This window comes from Coturnix japonica, chromosome 12, assembly GCF_054131305.1.
Source record: "Coturnix japonica strain WE chromosome 12, WE-NBRP24, whole genome shotgun sequence".
Lineage (NCBI taxonomy): Eukaryota > Metazoa > Chordata > Aves > Galliformes > Phasianidae > Coturnix > Coturnix japonica.
In genome coordinates this window covers 22,238,130-22,253,956 of record NC_140674.1, presented here as the reverse complement: position 1 = coordinate 22,253,956, position 15,827 = coordinate 22,238,130, and the positions used below count along the sequence as shown (strand labels likewise).

The window sequence follows — 15,827 nt, the reverse complement described above, 5'->3', positions numbered from 1 at the left end:
CTCTCCAGATCTGAAAGGCTAGACCACATCTCGTGCTTCCATGCTTCTCTCTGCTCCAGCAGATGAGTGATATATTACTGTTTGCCTATGGCAAGAAGTAACACCATTTTCATTGTTTGCTTGTAAGTAAACAAGGGTTGGAAACACTTGGCCAGCATCACAGTGGCTCAAAAGCCAATGCAGGTCATCCTGTTAGAAAGCGCAGTGGCTTCGTGGCTTGTGTCTGATGCTGTGAGCTGAGGTCAGAGCCAGACATTGTCCTGTTGGCTACCGTGCGATGGCTCTGTGAAAGCTGGCGCTACAAGCCAAGACCTGTGCCCAGCTATTCCAGGCTTCTGGTCTTTTTCCTTTGGTTTTCAGCTGGGTTAAATTTCCTTACCTCCATGTGTGTTTTCTTTTTCTTTCTCTCTTTTTCTGTGTATTTTGTGTGTCTTCCTTGGGTTATTTAGTGAGCAATTCCTGCTTACACGCAGAGATGTTCTGAGACCTTGGTTCTGTGGATTACCAGTGCAGAAGATGAGCAGAGGCAACCAGCTCTTGTTTGTTGCATCTTTTATATTCAGAGCAAAAGGCTTTCCTAGACTTCTAGACTTCTAGCAAATACTCAAATGGAATTATCCACTCCTGTCTACTTAGGAGGCCCGTGTTTGGGTAGAAGACCCTGATTTACAGCCCAGAAGGCATTCGCAGGCAATGGAAGGGAGCTGGGGCCTGGCCAGGAACCAATCGGTACAAAAGTCCTCCAGCAAGCAAGTGGTTGTTTTCTAGCTGAGGAATGTGCCCGGCCTGTTCTATGTGTGCTACAACAACAGCCCTGCGAGCATCGAGCCACAAGCAGTGGGGCGGTGGGGATGGAAGAGGAAGGGAGGTGCCCTGGCTGGCTTGCTTGGGTCAGTGTGTTTGCTGCCAAACATACATTCACAGCCTTTGTCACCGTATGGAAAAAAAGACTATAAATAGGGATGACCGTGAAGAAAGGGTGCTCCCTGCGAGCAGATCCATGTGTGGCGAGGTGCTTGTCCTTGGGGTGTTGTTCCTGAGCTGTGGATGATGGGCAGCTGGGCCTGAAGCAGCACAGCGGCTAGAAAGCAGCCAGTGTGCTGGCAGGGATGGAGAGGCAGTAATCAGCTGAGCCTGGTTTGTTGTGTGGATCGGAGCCAAGGGTCTCGAGGAAGTGCTGCTGATCCAGGCTTATGGCACCCACTTCTAAAAGGAAATCCCACCTACTAAAGTGGTTTTATTCTTTACAGACTTGCTTGCTTTTGTTTCTTTCTGTTTCTTATAACTTCTGAAACCCACGATGACAGATGCATTTTTTGTTTGTGGTTTCTGAAGAGCTGCCCATGAATAGAACACATGCCGTTTTCTTAAGCAGAATGTTTCCAAGGTGTGTGAGGGGGCCGGCGCTGCTGGCCCTGGGATGCAGTCAGTGGTGGTGCCAGCTGGTACCACGTGCTGGTGGCAGTGTCACGGCTTTTCCCCTGGCATGGTTCTGCTGCTCTGCTCATGGTGTGGCTGTGTCAGGCTGGTGGCAGCTCTGCTGCTCCCTTCCATGGGCTGAGCCCCTCAGCCCCGTGTGGCAGTGCCGCTCCAGGCTACACTCTGATGGCAGCCGTGGGAAGCCGGCGGTGCTGTGCATGCTTAGCACAGCACAGTGGCCTGCCCAGCACGGCCCTGCTGACTTGTGGATGGCCGGGTGGTGGCAGAGAACCGGCACTGCTGGGCACCGCCATGCTGAGGGGGATCTCTGGGAACGGGTCGCAAGCAAACTTCTTCTGAAAGCAACTGCCAGCCCCGAGTGGGGCTCCGTGGGGCCAAAGTAAGGCCTGCTGCGTTTGCGGCTCTTGGCACCGCCGCTCCCAGTGTTCCCTGGCACCGCAGGCGCTGCTGTTGGTGAGCCCGGCGCTGTGCTGGCAGGGTGGGATGGCCGCCGGGCTGAGCTCTCCTCCCGGTGTTGCAGGTGTGTCGGGAGTACCAGCGCGGGAACTGCAACCGGGGCGAGAACGACTGCCGGTTCGCTCACCCTGCCGACAGCGCCATGATCGACACCAACGATAACACCGTTACGGTCTGCATGGATTACATCAAAGGGAGATGCTCACGGGAAAAGTGCAAATACTTCCACCCTCCAGCACATCTGCAAGCCAAGATCAAGGCTGCCCAGTACCAGGTTAACCAGGCTGCAGCTGCCCAGGCAGCAGCGACGGCGGCTGCCATGGTGAGTTTGGAAGCTGCATCCGACGGTATGAGTGCGCCGAGAGGGAGCGAGCAGTGTTAGCTAGTGCTGCTGGGATGTGCTCGGGGTCCCGGCTGGTAGGGGGCACAGCGAGCTGCCCCAGCACGTGGCGCCAGACCGGCTCTTGCGGAGTTTCAGGCTGTTACAGTATGTCACTAATTCTGCCTGCTGGTGTATGGAGTACATGTACATATACATGTGCATATGTGTGTGTGTGTGCATACATGTATATAGAGTCTGTTGTGTGTTTGTGTGTGGGTAGGTGCATACCTATGTCGAGGCACAGACAGACCTATGGCGATGAGCTGCCGCCATGCTGTGTGCATGGCAGAGTAGCTGGAGGCCGCAGCCGCTGTGCTCCTGCAGCAGGCAGCATGGGCGGGCTGCTGGAGCCGGCACTCTGCCGGGCCCAGCACAGTGCAGGGCCTGGCTCTGGCAAGTGGACAGTGCGGTGTGGGGTCCCCAGCCACATGCAGACCCCAGTGGCACTGAGGCCCTGGCCACATGCAGGCCCCAGCCACGGCCATACAGGCCCTGGCAGCATTGAGGCCCTGGCCACCCAGGCCCTGGCCACGCCATCCATACGTGTGAGTGCAGGGAGCCGGGGCGTGGTGTGGGGCACGTGGGGGCTGGCTCTGAGAGCCCCCCGTCCCACCACCCCCCGCTGCCCCAGGCCCGATGTGCATGCCTAGTCTTGTTACTGTTGTACACGGCATCCGGTGATTTGTTTTTATTTGTTTTTTCTCACCTACCCAAATGCACTGCTGCCCCCATGATGCACCTCTGCTTGCTGTTTATGTTAATGCGCTTGACCCCACTGGCCATTGCCATCATGTGCTCGCTGCCTGCTAATTAAGACTCAGTCGGCTGTCAAATCACTGAAGCGACCCCTCGAGGCAACCTTTGACCTGGTACTATGACCTTTCACCTTTTAGCTTGGCATGTAGCTGTATTGTAGAGTCGAGTTGGGGGTTAACGTGCAGAATCCAAAAGCTCCCGGATCCCTCCCTGCCCGATGGGCGTGGGGGCGGTGGGACCAGGCCCCATGGCAACCTCAGCCTGTGCAGGCCCTGCCGCCCCCTCCCATCCCCTCCCATCCCCTCCCATCCCATCCCATCCCCATCCCATCCCCATCCCCATCCCCATCCCCATTTCTATCCCATCCCGTCCCTCTCATCCCCTCCCCTCCCATCCCCATCCTATTCTTCCTCTTTCTGTCCCATCCCAGTCCCATTCCTGTCCCATTCCTGGGAGCCGCGAGGGCCGGGCCCGGTGCAGGGCGTGTTGGCATGGCTTGGCGGCGTGGAGGCGGCCGGGGGTGCCGGCATGCGGCGAGCTCTGCATGCCAGGCAGGCGCTGGGGCTGGGAGTGGGGTAGTGCCGGCCGCGCCGCGCTGATTAACATCGCTTCTACGTGTTGATCCTCATGGAGCTCTCAGCGCTGCTTCCCCCGCCCGATAGCCTTGCTCCTCGCCCCAGCCCTGAAGCTTTACCGTAGCCTAATAGTTACTCCAGTTCTTATAACGCGCGGCTCCGACACGTCTCCCTGTACCGCTGCCATGGTAGGCCAAAGTAGTGCTCCCTTGTGAAGCTTTGACCTCGCCTTTTATTTGGTAGTTAAGTCTGCTACGCTGCTTGCTTGCTCATGGATAAACATGGTGCTGCCTGGTTTTTTTTTACCTTCTACTGATTTTTCTTCTTTCTCTCTTCTCTTTTTGTCTCCCTCCCATCTTCCACATCCCACACCCCCACCCTTTTGTTTTGTTTTGTTTTGTTTTACTGGACTTTATTTTTATGCCCATCCACCATTCAGGGAATTCCTCAAGCTGTACTTCCCCCATTACCAAAGAGGCCTGCGCTTGAAAAAACCAATGGTGCCACCGCAGTGTTCAATACTGGTATTTTCCAATACCAGCAAGCTCTCGCCAACATGCAGCTGCAGCAGCACACAGCCTTTCTCCCACCAGGTAAGTGCTGCCGCGTGCCTGGCGGGGCGGGAGGTGGGAGCTGTGTGCCAGCAGCAGCCGCCGTGCGGTGCCGCAGTGCGGTATGGCCATGCCGAGCGCAGGATGCTGGTGAGGAGGCTGCTTCCCTCCCGGTGCTTCTCGGAGGCTGGGTGGGTGTTTTCCTCTCTAACATAAAAATCAGCACTGTGCTCTGTCCTCCCAAATCAGAACTGGAAATCTTCTCTCTCGTTCCTCCTTCCCTCGATTATCTTTTCTTCATGATACATCTCTTCAGCTCCTGCGTTTGTTTCTGTTTGCTGTGTGACCCCTTAGCCTTCCTGTGCTTAGAGGCAGGTGTGAGTCAAAACTGGAGGGCCAGGATCCGCGCCTCTGCTGCCAGAGCCCTGGGGCTGAGTTGAGCTAAGCAGCAGTGAGGTGCGCTTGGTTTTAATCCCACACAACCACAGTTACTCTCGTCCTAGTGCAAGTGCTGCGAGCACTGATGCCTGTGCTGCACACATAAGCAGGGATCCCTTTGAAGTAAACAAGGCATAGAGCTTGAATATAGCTGTGGTTCTGCAAACAGCACGTCATGCAGAAGCATATTATAGCCCACTCAGTGAGCTTCTGCCTGTTTTAATGCAGGCGAGTCAGTGTTTTTCACATGAACCACATGTTAGAGCAGCGCTGTCAGTCTAGGAGGTAAGTGATGGAAAGCTGAGGACATCCAACAGACGTACTCAAAACTGAAAGGAGCCTGAGGACAGCCCGTTGTAACTCAGGCTAACTGAGGGAGGGGAGAAAAGAGAATGCAACTACTGAGTCTTTACCCAAACATTTTCAGCATGTGCATTCCTGGCAATTTGGTGCAGTGCCTTTTACTGTTCTTTCTTGGTAGAATTTTGGCATATAGTGATTTAAATGGCGCAGAAATTATTTGATGTAGTGGATGGTAGTAACTTACTTGGATTCCAAAAATTCATTGCAACCACTAGTGTGTATTAGGAGCCTCCTGGGGTCAGTGGAAAGGCTTTGACTGAGTGGACATTAGGCCAGGTCTGTAGACCGTGTTCTAAAGTACAGACCAAATGCGTGAGCAATCACAGCCCATCCTGCAGATGTAAGAAGTCACAAGTTTGTTCTGTATAGAGTGGCTGATGTAGTTGTCTGCAGAGGTTTCCCACTTCCATTAAATCAAGGGGAGTTGGCTGGTTTCTGGAAGTACTGAAACTGCTCTGAATTGTGCCCTTTAAACTTAGAAACTCAGGCTATAGTTTATTCCAGACCTCATTGGCACAGCCTACCTTCTTAGCTAACCTGCGATGGAACCTGTAGGAGCTTGCAGAGCAGTTCTTGGTGCTTCATTTGAACTGCGTTGGCCACTCAGGTGTAATGGATGCCCAGGATTAAGGTCAGGGCAGTGAGGGACCGTCAGTGCCAGCACACCCCTGAGGGAGCCGCTGTCACAGGGCCTGCTCCCTGGGGGCTTGGTGTCACAGGGCCTGTTCTCTGGGCTGCTGGAGCTCCCCAGCCTGTGGCTGGAGGCACTGCAGCACAGGGAGGAGCCCTGATGGCACTGGCTCTCTGAGGTGAGCTGAGTTGAGTTGGCTGTACAGCCCATCCTGGCTGTGTATGCTCACTGCACACAGGAGGGCTCTTAGAGCAGCAGGGAGGCACCTTTGTGTGGGCTGCTCCCAGGGGCTCAGCTGCTGCACTGCTGCTGCCCTATGGGTGCTGGACACTGCTCTGTGGGGCTCCTAGGGGCCATGGAGGTGCAGAGTTTTCCATGTGTGAGGGAGGAAAGTGCCGGGTGTCTGTAGTCACTTGGCTGGACAGGGGAGCTGGTGCTGTGAAGGAACACATCCCAGTGGGATTTTCTAGACTGGGCTGAATATAATAGGCTGAAAGAAACAACATGAAGGGGAGAAAAGAAGAAACTGCTTAAGCCACAGGTGAATGTCGAGTATTCATCAAGTTAGCTTGATTCCACTGCTGAACCGTCAGTTACTGGCACCTCCTTGCATTAACACTCTGCCTTGTGCTGAGCAGCTTGGGAATGTCTGCGACTGGGAATCTATTATTCATGTGTTCTCATTAGTCAGAGCTTCTGAAGTCAAGATGGATATTAAGGTCACAGCAAAAATGGTTTTTATTGCTGGTAAGAGGGCCATACAGCACTGTGTCTTCGTATTTGCACATCATTGCACCCTAGTTAGGATTTTCGTCTCTGCCTCAAGTTCATCTGCTGCGATTCATCCAGAACTTGGTGCACTAGTTATAATGCTAATGATGATAACTCAGACTGCAGTTTTGAGCTGAAAAGCTTCACAGCGACGTTGCAGAGAGTCATTACAAAAATCTAACGTGTTTTTAGCATGTAGGCCTAATTATGCACAGAGTGATCTAATGTTCCAGATATAATAAAGCGTGCACTGCCTTATAAATAGGGCTCTTCTTTGGAGAGGCAGGACTCAGAAGGATCTTCTGTAAATCCCCATTAACACCCAGGTGTCAGAAACATAACTGAGGAAGCAGTTCTACTCATGTTTGTACTTCATGGCCAAATGTTGTCCCATTCTTTCATCTATTAAGCAGTCCCATTGACATCAGCAGTGATTCACGCAGGGGGAAGTCAGGAAAGATATCCTTCTATCAACCTTTCTTTGTGTTTTTCATTTTTTCTATTACACAGAAATAGATCCATAATGAGGAAACACAGAACTATTCCCTTTTCTTTGTAGCCCCACAGACACAGTGGTAATAGGGGATCACCTTGTCCCTGGCAGAAGTGCTCTTGACTGACTTTTTTCCTGCTTACTTAAACACTTCTGAAGCCATTTGTGCCCCAGTACAACATGGGGTCCTTTGCAGAGCAGTGCCCTGTGCCCACAGCTCTGCAGAACGCCAAAGCAGTACGGCACCACTGACAGCTCCATCTCCATTGCAGCTCCTGGATTTCAGGACTTACCTTAGTTTCTGCCGCATCAATTAATTGCTGTCACCTGGAGTTTCTGCACAGCCCAAGGAGAGCTGCAGGGCCCCAGGAGCGCTGCCCATCGCGTGCAGCTACTGCAGGCAGGTGCAATTGCAGTTGAGTCTTTGCTGTATCTGAGGAAATCCAGTTAGAGAGCGCTGCAGCACTTGTGTGGACAGGCAGATGTAGGACAGCAGTGAGGTTCAGCTGCAGGCTGCCCTCGTAGCAGTGCTGGTGCTCCAGTCGCAGAGGTGAGCACAGCCCCACACCCAGCTCAGCCCCACACCCAGCTCAGCCCCATTCCCCAGCTTAGCCCCAGCCCCCAGTTCAGCCCCACACCCGGCTCAGCCCGCTTCTCCCTTTCTGAAGGCCAGTTCTGATGGATCACTGTGCTGTGTGTGGTTTGATTGTGCTGACGGTTACGTGCCACTGTTCCCATAATAACAATTTTTCTTCTTTGTTCAAATGAAATTTTCTAATGACACGTGTGATGGGTTGTTTTAATTCTTTTCCCTTTCCAAATCCACCTTCCTGTTGCAATGCATGATGGGCAGGCTCAATATTGTGCATGACACCCGCTACAAGTGTTGGTAGGTGCCAGCTTTGTTTCTTGATTATCTTAAACCTGTGGTGCAGCTCACGGACCCTCAAAATCCACTGCTAGATCGTAACTTGTAGCTCCTGTGCCAATCCATCCCCTCAGCCTCCTGCACTAACACCTGTCAATTAAATGCAATCGTTTTATTTAATTGACACAGACACGTAGATGTTGTTGGTCCTGTTTAGCACTTGTTTGAATTGCACATTGTTCCTTGGTGGATTTTGATTGGACTATGAGTTCCAGTGTTTAGAAACTATCTCGTTTTAAATAAAGACTGTGTCTTGCTATAGTGACATAGAAGTATACTGTCCTTCAACAAGGTTAATTTCTGTTTTTAGTAAATATTTGGGCTGAAATTTTTAAAGACAAACACATGTAAGTGTAAGGGCATTTTAAAGTTCTTCTGTTGATTTTCGTACTGAAATGATGAAGCTTGTTTGTGTCGATTTCTCAATTTGATGGTAACAAGCATTTCCCCTTTTTTTCTCTTTCATTTCCCTCCCCTCTCTCTCCCCGGCATGTTGTCCTGCTTTGCACTGTGGTTGCATGTCACGCACTGCCAATGACGTCTCGGGCTTTTTGCTGTGATAAATACCATGCTCAATGATCCTACCACATGTCGCTCTGGTTCCCATACTGCTACACTCTTCTGTATGTTTGCTTATATGATTTTCCTTCCGAAAGTTCCCATGGTGCACGGTGCTACGCCAGCCACTGTGTCTGCAGCAACAACATCTGCCACAAGTGTTCCCTTCGCTGCAACAGCCACAGCCAACCAGGTTTGCTAATTTACAGCTTTGTTCCTTACAGACATCTTGAAATCAGTGCTTTAATGAGCATGGGGGTTTTGATTATGCCTCTTGTTGGCCTACACATTCTCTGTAAGATCTGCAGCACAGCTTAATAAGCTTTTATCCATGCTCCAAAGGTGCTGCAGTTCCATTTCTGATGCTAAAAATAATCGATAATGGAGTTTCTGACTCAGTCTCAACATTTATGGGCCGTGCTGCTTATTTCTGCTCTCAGAGATGCAAAGAGAAAGGGATAATACAAGGAACCCATTACTTATCTCTATTTCTGTGAAGCCCACGGTTCCTCTTTGTGCAGAACTCCACTCAGATCAGTACAACTTTTGTGCAGGGGGATGGCATGATCAGGACTGTAGCTCTGAGCTTAGCAGTCTGGCCATGTTCTGATTCTCCTCAGCTCTTCCAAAAGCAAAACAAAGGCATCTGTGGCTGGGCCACGCAGAAGCAGGATTTAAGCTTTTGTTTCTACTTGTGATTCTGCTAGGCAAGGGCCAATTACTTTCTGCACTTGTCAAACTTTTGTTAATAAAATGCCTAGTAAGATCTGACTTTATTTCCAGGTAGTGACCATAGTTGTTCCCATGTTTAGATGTGTTTGGAGGGAAAAAAAAAAAAAAAAATAAAAAAAAAGGAACAGTGTTTTAGTGAATGAGCAAAAAAAGAACAGTGTTTTAGTGAATCCTGGTTGCCCCCAGAGAGGGCCCGTGGTGGGGATGAGCATTGCCCATAAGGTCTTGCAGGTGTGGTTCTGTATGGGAGTTGATCCTGGTGGTGGAGGTCAGTTTGTGAGGCAGGCTCCCCGATGCCCTGTAGTGCCCCTACCTGTGCCATGGTGCTGGGGCCACTTAGTGAGGGCTCAGAGGTGCCGTTCCGGAGGTGATACTATTGCGGGATGCACAGGGCTGGCAGCCCAGGCCTTACAAAGGCCTTAATGTTGTACATCCCCAAACAGAGCTCCTGTGACTCTGCTTGGCAAGGGCAGATGTTTGTCAAGAGGCCATGTCCCAGGTGCAAACTAGTACGAGGACTGCTGGGTGTTGCTCAGGGCCAGCCTAGAGCTACAGCAGCCTCTGCTTATGTGTCACCGAAGCATCTCAGTGCCACAATGGACAGCACTGCACAGTTAATTTAAGGATGTGTCCTTAGGTTCTTCGCTAGAGCAAAGGGAACAAGTCAAACCACAGAGGGTCATCATCAGTTTTAAGATGGTCTTTGTCCAAATTGCCTCACGTTTTCCCAGACAGGTCACAGGGAAGCTTTCTGTTGTAGAAATGGATCATTTCATGCAAATCCTCCCTGGAGCCTCATAACACACTTAGTAAAGTACTGCAGCCAAACCTCCATATATACATATATAGTGGATATATGTATATACCATGTGAGCAATGCTAAAGTTATTTACTGCCACACGATGCAATGTGCATGCATGCCAAAGTCTTCAGATCTGGCCCTTCATCTTCACTGACTGGTGTTGGAGGTCCCTGCCATGTCCCGCCAGCACCGCCCCGATGCTCTCCGCAGCTGGGTGCTCCAGCCTGCCTGCAGCAGTAGGAAAATGGTACGAGACAATTCCTTACCCTCCAGGCATTTCTGTGCAAGTTAGCAGTGCGGTGGGGCTGTGTGACGCTGGTAGGGGAGGAGACGGAAGAGGGGTGGAGGAAACATCACCGAGACCTAGTGCTGGTTTGGTTAAGAGAAGTCCTCTTCATTGTCTTTCCTGCTTGCTTTAATAGACCAGTGTCTGTGCCCATTAGGAAGGAGTCTTTTCAAGTGCAGCAGCTGTCTGTGGCCGTGTGGAGCTGTTCTGTGTGCTGTGCCCAAGCACGTCTTCCTGCACGTGAACAAATCTATTTGCTCCATCCAGCAGGACCTCCTTTTCCTCTGTGTAACCACAGCTCCTCTGGTCCTGCGTGCATTAGTCCTCACTGAGGACGGAGCTGCATGGCTGTGGCCCAGCACTGGAGGCAGGGTGTGCATTCTCACACCCGTACCATTGTAGCCCTCTGGCAACTTCATGTTGTTTTGAAGGAGAGGAAAACGAGTTGATGGGACAATTAAGAAGCCACGTAATGAATTCTGTCTGCAAATAGAGATTTTGAGAAGCGTTCTGCTGCTTGGGGCAGTCCCAGCTCTGGAGCCAGGCCTGTGGCGCCCAGCAGCTGCCAGGGACTCCCAGCTGTGCTCCATGCTGTGTTCTGCCCCAGCCCCAGCTGGCCCCGGGGACACAGAAGGCAGGAGCACTTCACAAAATCAGAGTGAAACAAGGCCAGGGTGGGATTTGTCATTTTAAATGATACACTGAAAGCACCAAATTTTGTGTAGGCCAACAAAAAGGGCTATTTCAATTACTGCACTGCATGACTTTTGTAGATTATAACTTCTGTTATTTCCTCAACGACCAATAATACTTGTTTGTATTTGTCAGTAGTACTTAACACAATGTTTTCCCATTTTTAGTTGCTATTGTAGCACTTCAGTTGACTTTAACTTGTAGTTACAATGTAAAATCCACCAACTCACAGCTGATGCTCACTTTTCCAGACTGTTATGTTCTATAGCAAAATACTGCGTCTCCGGGTTGGCTCATGGCACCTGTTACTCACTGTTTACATTTTTTTACCTATAGATACCCATAATATCTGCCGAACATCTGACTAGCCACAAGTATGTTACACAGATGTAGACATTTTGTCATCAAACAGTAAGTTTCCAATGTGTTGTTGCTTGCAGTTTTTCTTACGCGTGCTTTGTCTTTTGCAGGGGGGACAATGTTTCTATTTCCTTTCAAAGAAAACTACTGAGATATGAGGGAGGAGGCTGAGCTCCCACTGCTGCTGTTCTGCGAAGGGAGAGCCCGTAGTTAGTGCCCTGCCAGCCCGTGCGCCAGCCTGGCATCGGGATAAATGTGTGTGGGAGAGCACTGTGCATGTGGATATACTTTTGAATAGCAAAATCAGAGTCTTTGTGATTAGAGGTTTGCTTCCTGTGTGTAAAGGGTGATGACACCGGCTCTAGGTGAAGGAGTCATGCCAAGCTCTCATTAGAAAGAAGTAATTTTAAATCTCCACCTTTGGAAAGGCAGGGTTAGTCACCAAGTGCAGGGCTGGGTTAGTCACCAAGTGCAGGGTTAGTCTCTGAGCTGCAGCCCGGCTGCTGTCAGGCAGGGCTTGTCAGGCAGCAGGGCACTGTGCAGTGTTGCTCCGGCCAGGTGGTGCAGCAGGGCCGTTGTGCTGGGTGCCCGGTTGCTGCTCATGTTGCATTGCCGGAGCTGTGCCCATGCGCAGTGTGTGGGAGCAGCCTTTCCCCCTGCACAGCCTGAGGTCAGCATGCCTGAGATGGAGAGGTTCTCCCCTGCTGTGTGTTCCTCTGAGCAAATTGTAGTTTTCAAACTGTCAGTAATTTGCATGCTGTGAGTTCAGGCCATCAGCAGCGTGTCGCCTCTGGGCTCCCTGCTGTTTGTGTTATCCTGCTTCCTCCCGTGCTCTGTTTCTGCAGTGTTTGCCACTGAAGGGCCTGGTCCCAACAGGGCAGCTGCTGCCATGCTGTGCTTATGGCCACAAGTGCAGCAGGGGAGCCTGGTGGCGGGCAGAGCGCCCTGCTGTGCTGTGTGCTCGCTGGCTGCTCCCTCATCTGGCCGCGGGGATAACTGCGCTCTTCTCTCCTTTCCAGATCATCACTGAGGAGAAAAGGACAGTGTGTTTGGGTTGAGGAAGGACAAGTTCATTAGCCATAATGTATATACCGTCAAGCCACACTCGGAACCCCCTCAGCAGTAAGACATCCACACATTGCATGTTAAGGAGATGAACGAGAACTTGGAAGTCCACTGCACACTGTTGCCTATATACTTTGTACATTTAATTGATATTTGTGCTGAGGTGATCTTCTTGTCTAAGAACTACAACATCGTCTATCTTTTCTAGCACAGGAGTGTGCATGCGCGCTCAGGTTCGCGTATGCAGTCTGTTTCCTACATGACCATGCACGTCACCTTGAAAAGACAGACTATGATGTAACCATAAATCTATTATGTATTGGTACGTCTGTAGACCAAGATATAATTTTTTAAAGTAAGTTTATTTCTTTCAAGGTTTACAAATAACAAAGGTGCACCTTGTATTTAAAATTGCCATTATAGATGAGAGCGTGCATGCACAGTAATTTTTGTTTAAGAGTAATATTTTTAATGTAATAGATTGTAAGAAGCGGTAAGAGAGGTATCTGACAGAGATGAATGTGCCAAGCAAAACCACAACCGTGTCTGTTTTAAAGCGCGTCAATGGCTTTAAGTACCACGTTGTTAAGGATTCTCATGAAGTGCCATAGACTGTACGTCAGACCAGAGTGTTATTTTGCAGTGTTATTTTCAGAACCACGTTTTCGCTTACCTTGCTCGTACCGATCAGTCAAAGGGCACCGTTCTGTTTCCAAACCAAAGCCGTCTCAGAAATGGCGCTCGCTGTGCTGCTGCGCGCTGGAAAGGGAAAAGCCATTTCTGAGACGTGGTGACAAATGTCTGAGGAACTTCTTCTGCTTCTCTGTATAGCCTCTGTCAGAAGTCAAAGGACTCTAAACGCTCTGCAGACAGGCTGCGCCTTCCCTTCGCACAGTCGCGCCTTCACTGGTGACTCTAAACGAAGGCGGCAGAAGCACTGGGTCAGATGCACGACAAACCAAAACGTGGCAACACGGAGATGTTAATTAGCGTAGGAATCGGGTGGGTTCAATACTCGGGTGAGTTTTATATGTGATTTTTTTTTGTTGTTCAGATTAACTGCTTATAGCCTTAGAAAGCCTTTACAAAATAATAATAAAAACAAAAAAAGATAGATGTGCATTCAAGTTTTAAGAACGGATTCATCCAAAGGAATTCCCCTTTGTGGTTTGGATGTTGCAGCTCGTAAAGGGTATTTTTGCTCTGTTCAGCAAAGTGCTGACGTGGGGGCCAGGGCACTGGCAGCACAGCGGGTGGAAGAAGCGCGGGTTCGGTTCTAGAACCTTCCATACTTCCGAGTTTACGGCGAGTTTTTATGCTTGAGAGAGATGCTTTATAGTATAAGAGTGACGTGTTGATTTTACTGATTGTACTGTACATCTATTAAAGCCTTAGATTATTACATTACGGGTTACAACCCATACCAATGTAATTTCAATCGTGTTAAGAAAGTATAGGTGACTTCACATGTTATCATAGTTACTCAACATTATAGAACATTACTTCTTTTTTTTCTCGTTAAAGGCGTAGCTCTTATTTCTTACATTTAGTGGGTCGTTTTCGTTTCCTCTTCCCAGCTGAGTCCCCTTTCAGTCCCGGGGTCGTGTTCTGTTGGAGCCGCGCGATGGCTTTTCTGGGGTAGGAGAGAGCCGTTGTCTTCATCATGTAACTCAGTCTTGGGTTTCCGTGTAGCGCCATCTGAGTGTCCGTATTCTTGTTGACAAAGTGATTTCTGTTTTGCCGATTTAATATGACAATGTAAGAATGTCAGTCATCGTTAGTTCTTGTCTAGTTCTCATTTAAAGAACAAAGATCTTTTATATGGATATCTTATAATTATATAATCATTGCTAAGTAAGGAGTTAAGTTGTTGCTATGGCAACGATCCTGGCAGACAATTGAGTAATATTTTGATGATTTATTTTGTTTGTAATTAGTTATTATGAGAAAATCTAGTTCCTAGATATTAGAGTAAAATTTATTTTCTACTGTATCCATTTCAAATGTTTAAAATATTGTTTAAATATTTTTTGAGATCCCTGAATATCAGGCCTTGTTATAAATAAGCTGCATAATCGAGAGATGGAGGGACTTTCTGTTGGTGATCCAAATACTCAAAGTTTACGTAGCGGGAATTAGAGCGTGCGTGTGCAAACTCGTGAGGGTTGATGATGCTGCAGTTGGGCACGTGGGAACGTTCCGGGAGAAGGTTGACTTTTTGCACTTCTGTATATAGTCAAAAAAAAAAAAAAAAAGAGAGAAACCTGTATAATAGTAAGATCTTATTTTGAATAAAAATGTCTATAATTACAAGGAGTTTTGTTAAGGCTAATAAAATGACAGGCTGAACAAAATTGCTTGCAAAAGTGGCACAGAGTTCGCACTCCATACCCCTTCGAAAAAGTTGCTTTGCTTTATGTGGACAGCTTGTAGTTTGCCAGGATTTTTTCAGCTGGAAAGAGATGCCATCCTTCCGAGATCTCATGACTGACAGAAGCTCCACTGGTTCAGATCTGCCTGAAATCCATGATGAAAAAAGGAAAGAAAAAGCAAAAAAAAAAAAAAAAATTTAAAAAAAAATTTAAAAATTTAAAAAAGCAAAAAAAAAAAACCAAAACCCCAAGCAGGTACTTCAGACCATTGAGGTGAACCCATGGATCCAGTACTGCGTACATTACTCAAAAACTACTGCATGTGTCAAGTATCAGAGCTCTATTAAAGGTATACACTGCTCGGACCAGTTCCGGACCACCTCAGTGGTTTCTTGTTCACAACCAAGGTTCTGCAAATCCGATATGACTTCCACAGAGAGTCGAATCATGAACAGGCAAACCGAACAGCGCTCCGTAGCTGTAGTTGTTACGTGATTCTTTTCTATTGCTGTAGCGGCCCTGTTCTTTTAGCAGGTGAAAAAAAAAACAAACAACAAAAACAGCACACAAAGATGCGAAATCTTACAGTTTTAATGGGAAGCACTCGATGAACCTCGGGGTCGTCAATGCCAAAGCTGGAAAGAAAAGGCGGCGGGGCCGTTCCTGACCTCCCTCTGGCGCTCAGGCGCAACGAGGGGTAGGCTGCACTTATTGCAACCCCGCCACTTTCATCTGCTGAAAGGACAGGCGAGCTTGGTTTTACTATTATGTAATCACAGACTTACTTTTGCTTGTAGTTGCTCCAAATTATGTACTCTGTCCTGGGCTGCAATTTGTTTTTATGCTTATTTTATTATTACTGCTATAGTTGACCTTGCTGTATGGAAAAATAAAGTGAAATTGCCCTAATAAAAGTTCTCTTTCTTAATTACGCTTTTTGATACCAGGTTCCACATTTGCGCCGTTCTCTTCCACACACAGCTTTGTGTGTTTGTGTGTCTGAGGGGACGCCTTTTACCTGCGGGGGAAGAAGCCTGAGGTGTCCCCGGGCTTCGCTTTCATTCCCCAGCAGGGAATGCGGAGCTGTGCCAGCCCCGGGCCGTGCAGGCTGCCTGCTCCTCCCGATACGCGCTGCCCGGTAGCGGTGCTTGCTGTGCTGCTGCTCGGTACGGAGC

General features: G+C 49.1%; 1 protein-coding gene across 25 annotated transcripts in view; it reads left to right on the top strand.

Moving 5' to 3' along the window:
- The window catches only part of MBNL1 (muscleblind like splicing regulator 1), a 43,881-nt gene extending 28,301 nt beyond the window's left edge, over positions 1–15,580 (top strand). For 8 of the 25 annotated variants that reach the window (XR_014933465.1, XR_014933461.1, XR_014933453.1 and 5 more), the window contains 8 exons: positions 1,961–2,218; positions 3,094–3,147; positions 4,049–4,202; positions 7,710–7,745; positions 8,441–8,535; positions 9,806–10,123; positions 11,192–11,266; positions 12,235–15,580. Coding sequence is in view for 12 of the 25 variants with exons in the window: in XM_085513447.1 (XP_085369573.1) it covers positions 1,961–2,218; positions 3,094–3,147; positions 4,049–4,202; positions 7,710–7,745; positions 8,441–8,535; positions 11,192–11,248 (654 nt within the window). In the remaining 13 variants the exon portion in view is untranslated. The remainder of the gene's footprint in view (positions 1–1,960; positions 2,219–3,093; positions 3,148–4,048; positions 4,203–7,709; positions 7,746–8,440; positions 8,536–9,805; positions 10,124–11,191; positions 11,267–12,234) is intronic. The other 17 variants (XM_085513454.1, XM_085513450.1, XM_085513457.1 and 14 more) reach the window with 13 other exon arrangements.
- Positions 15,581–15,827: the final 247 nt, after the last annotated feature.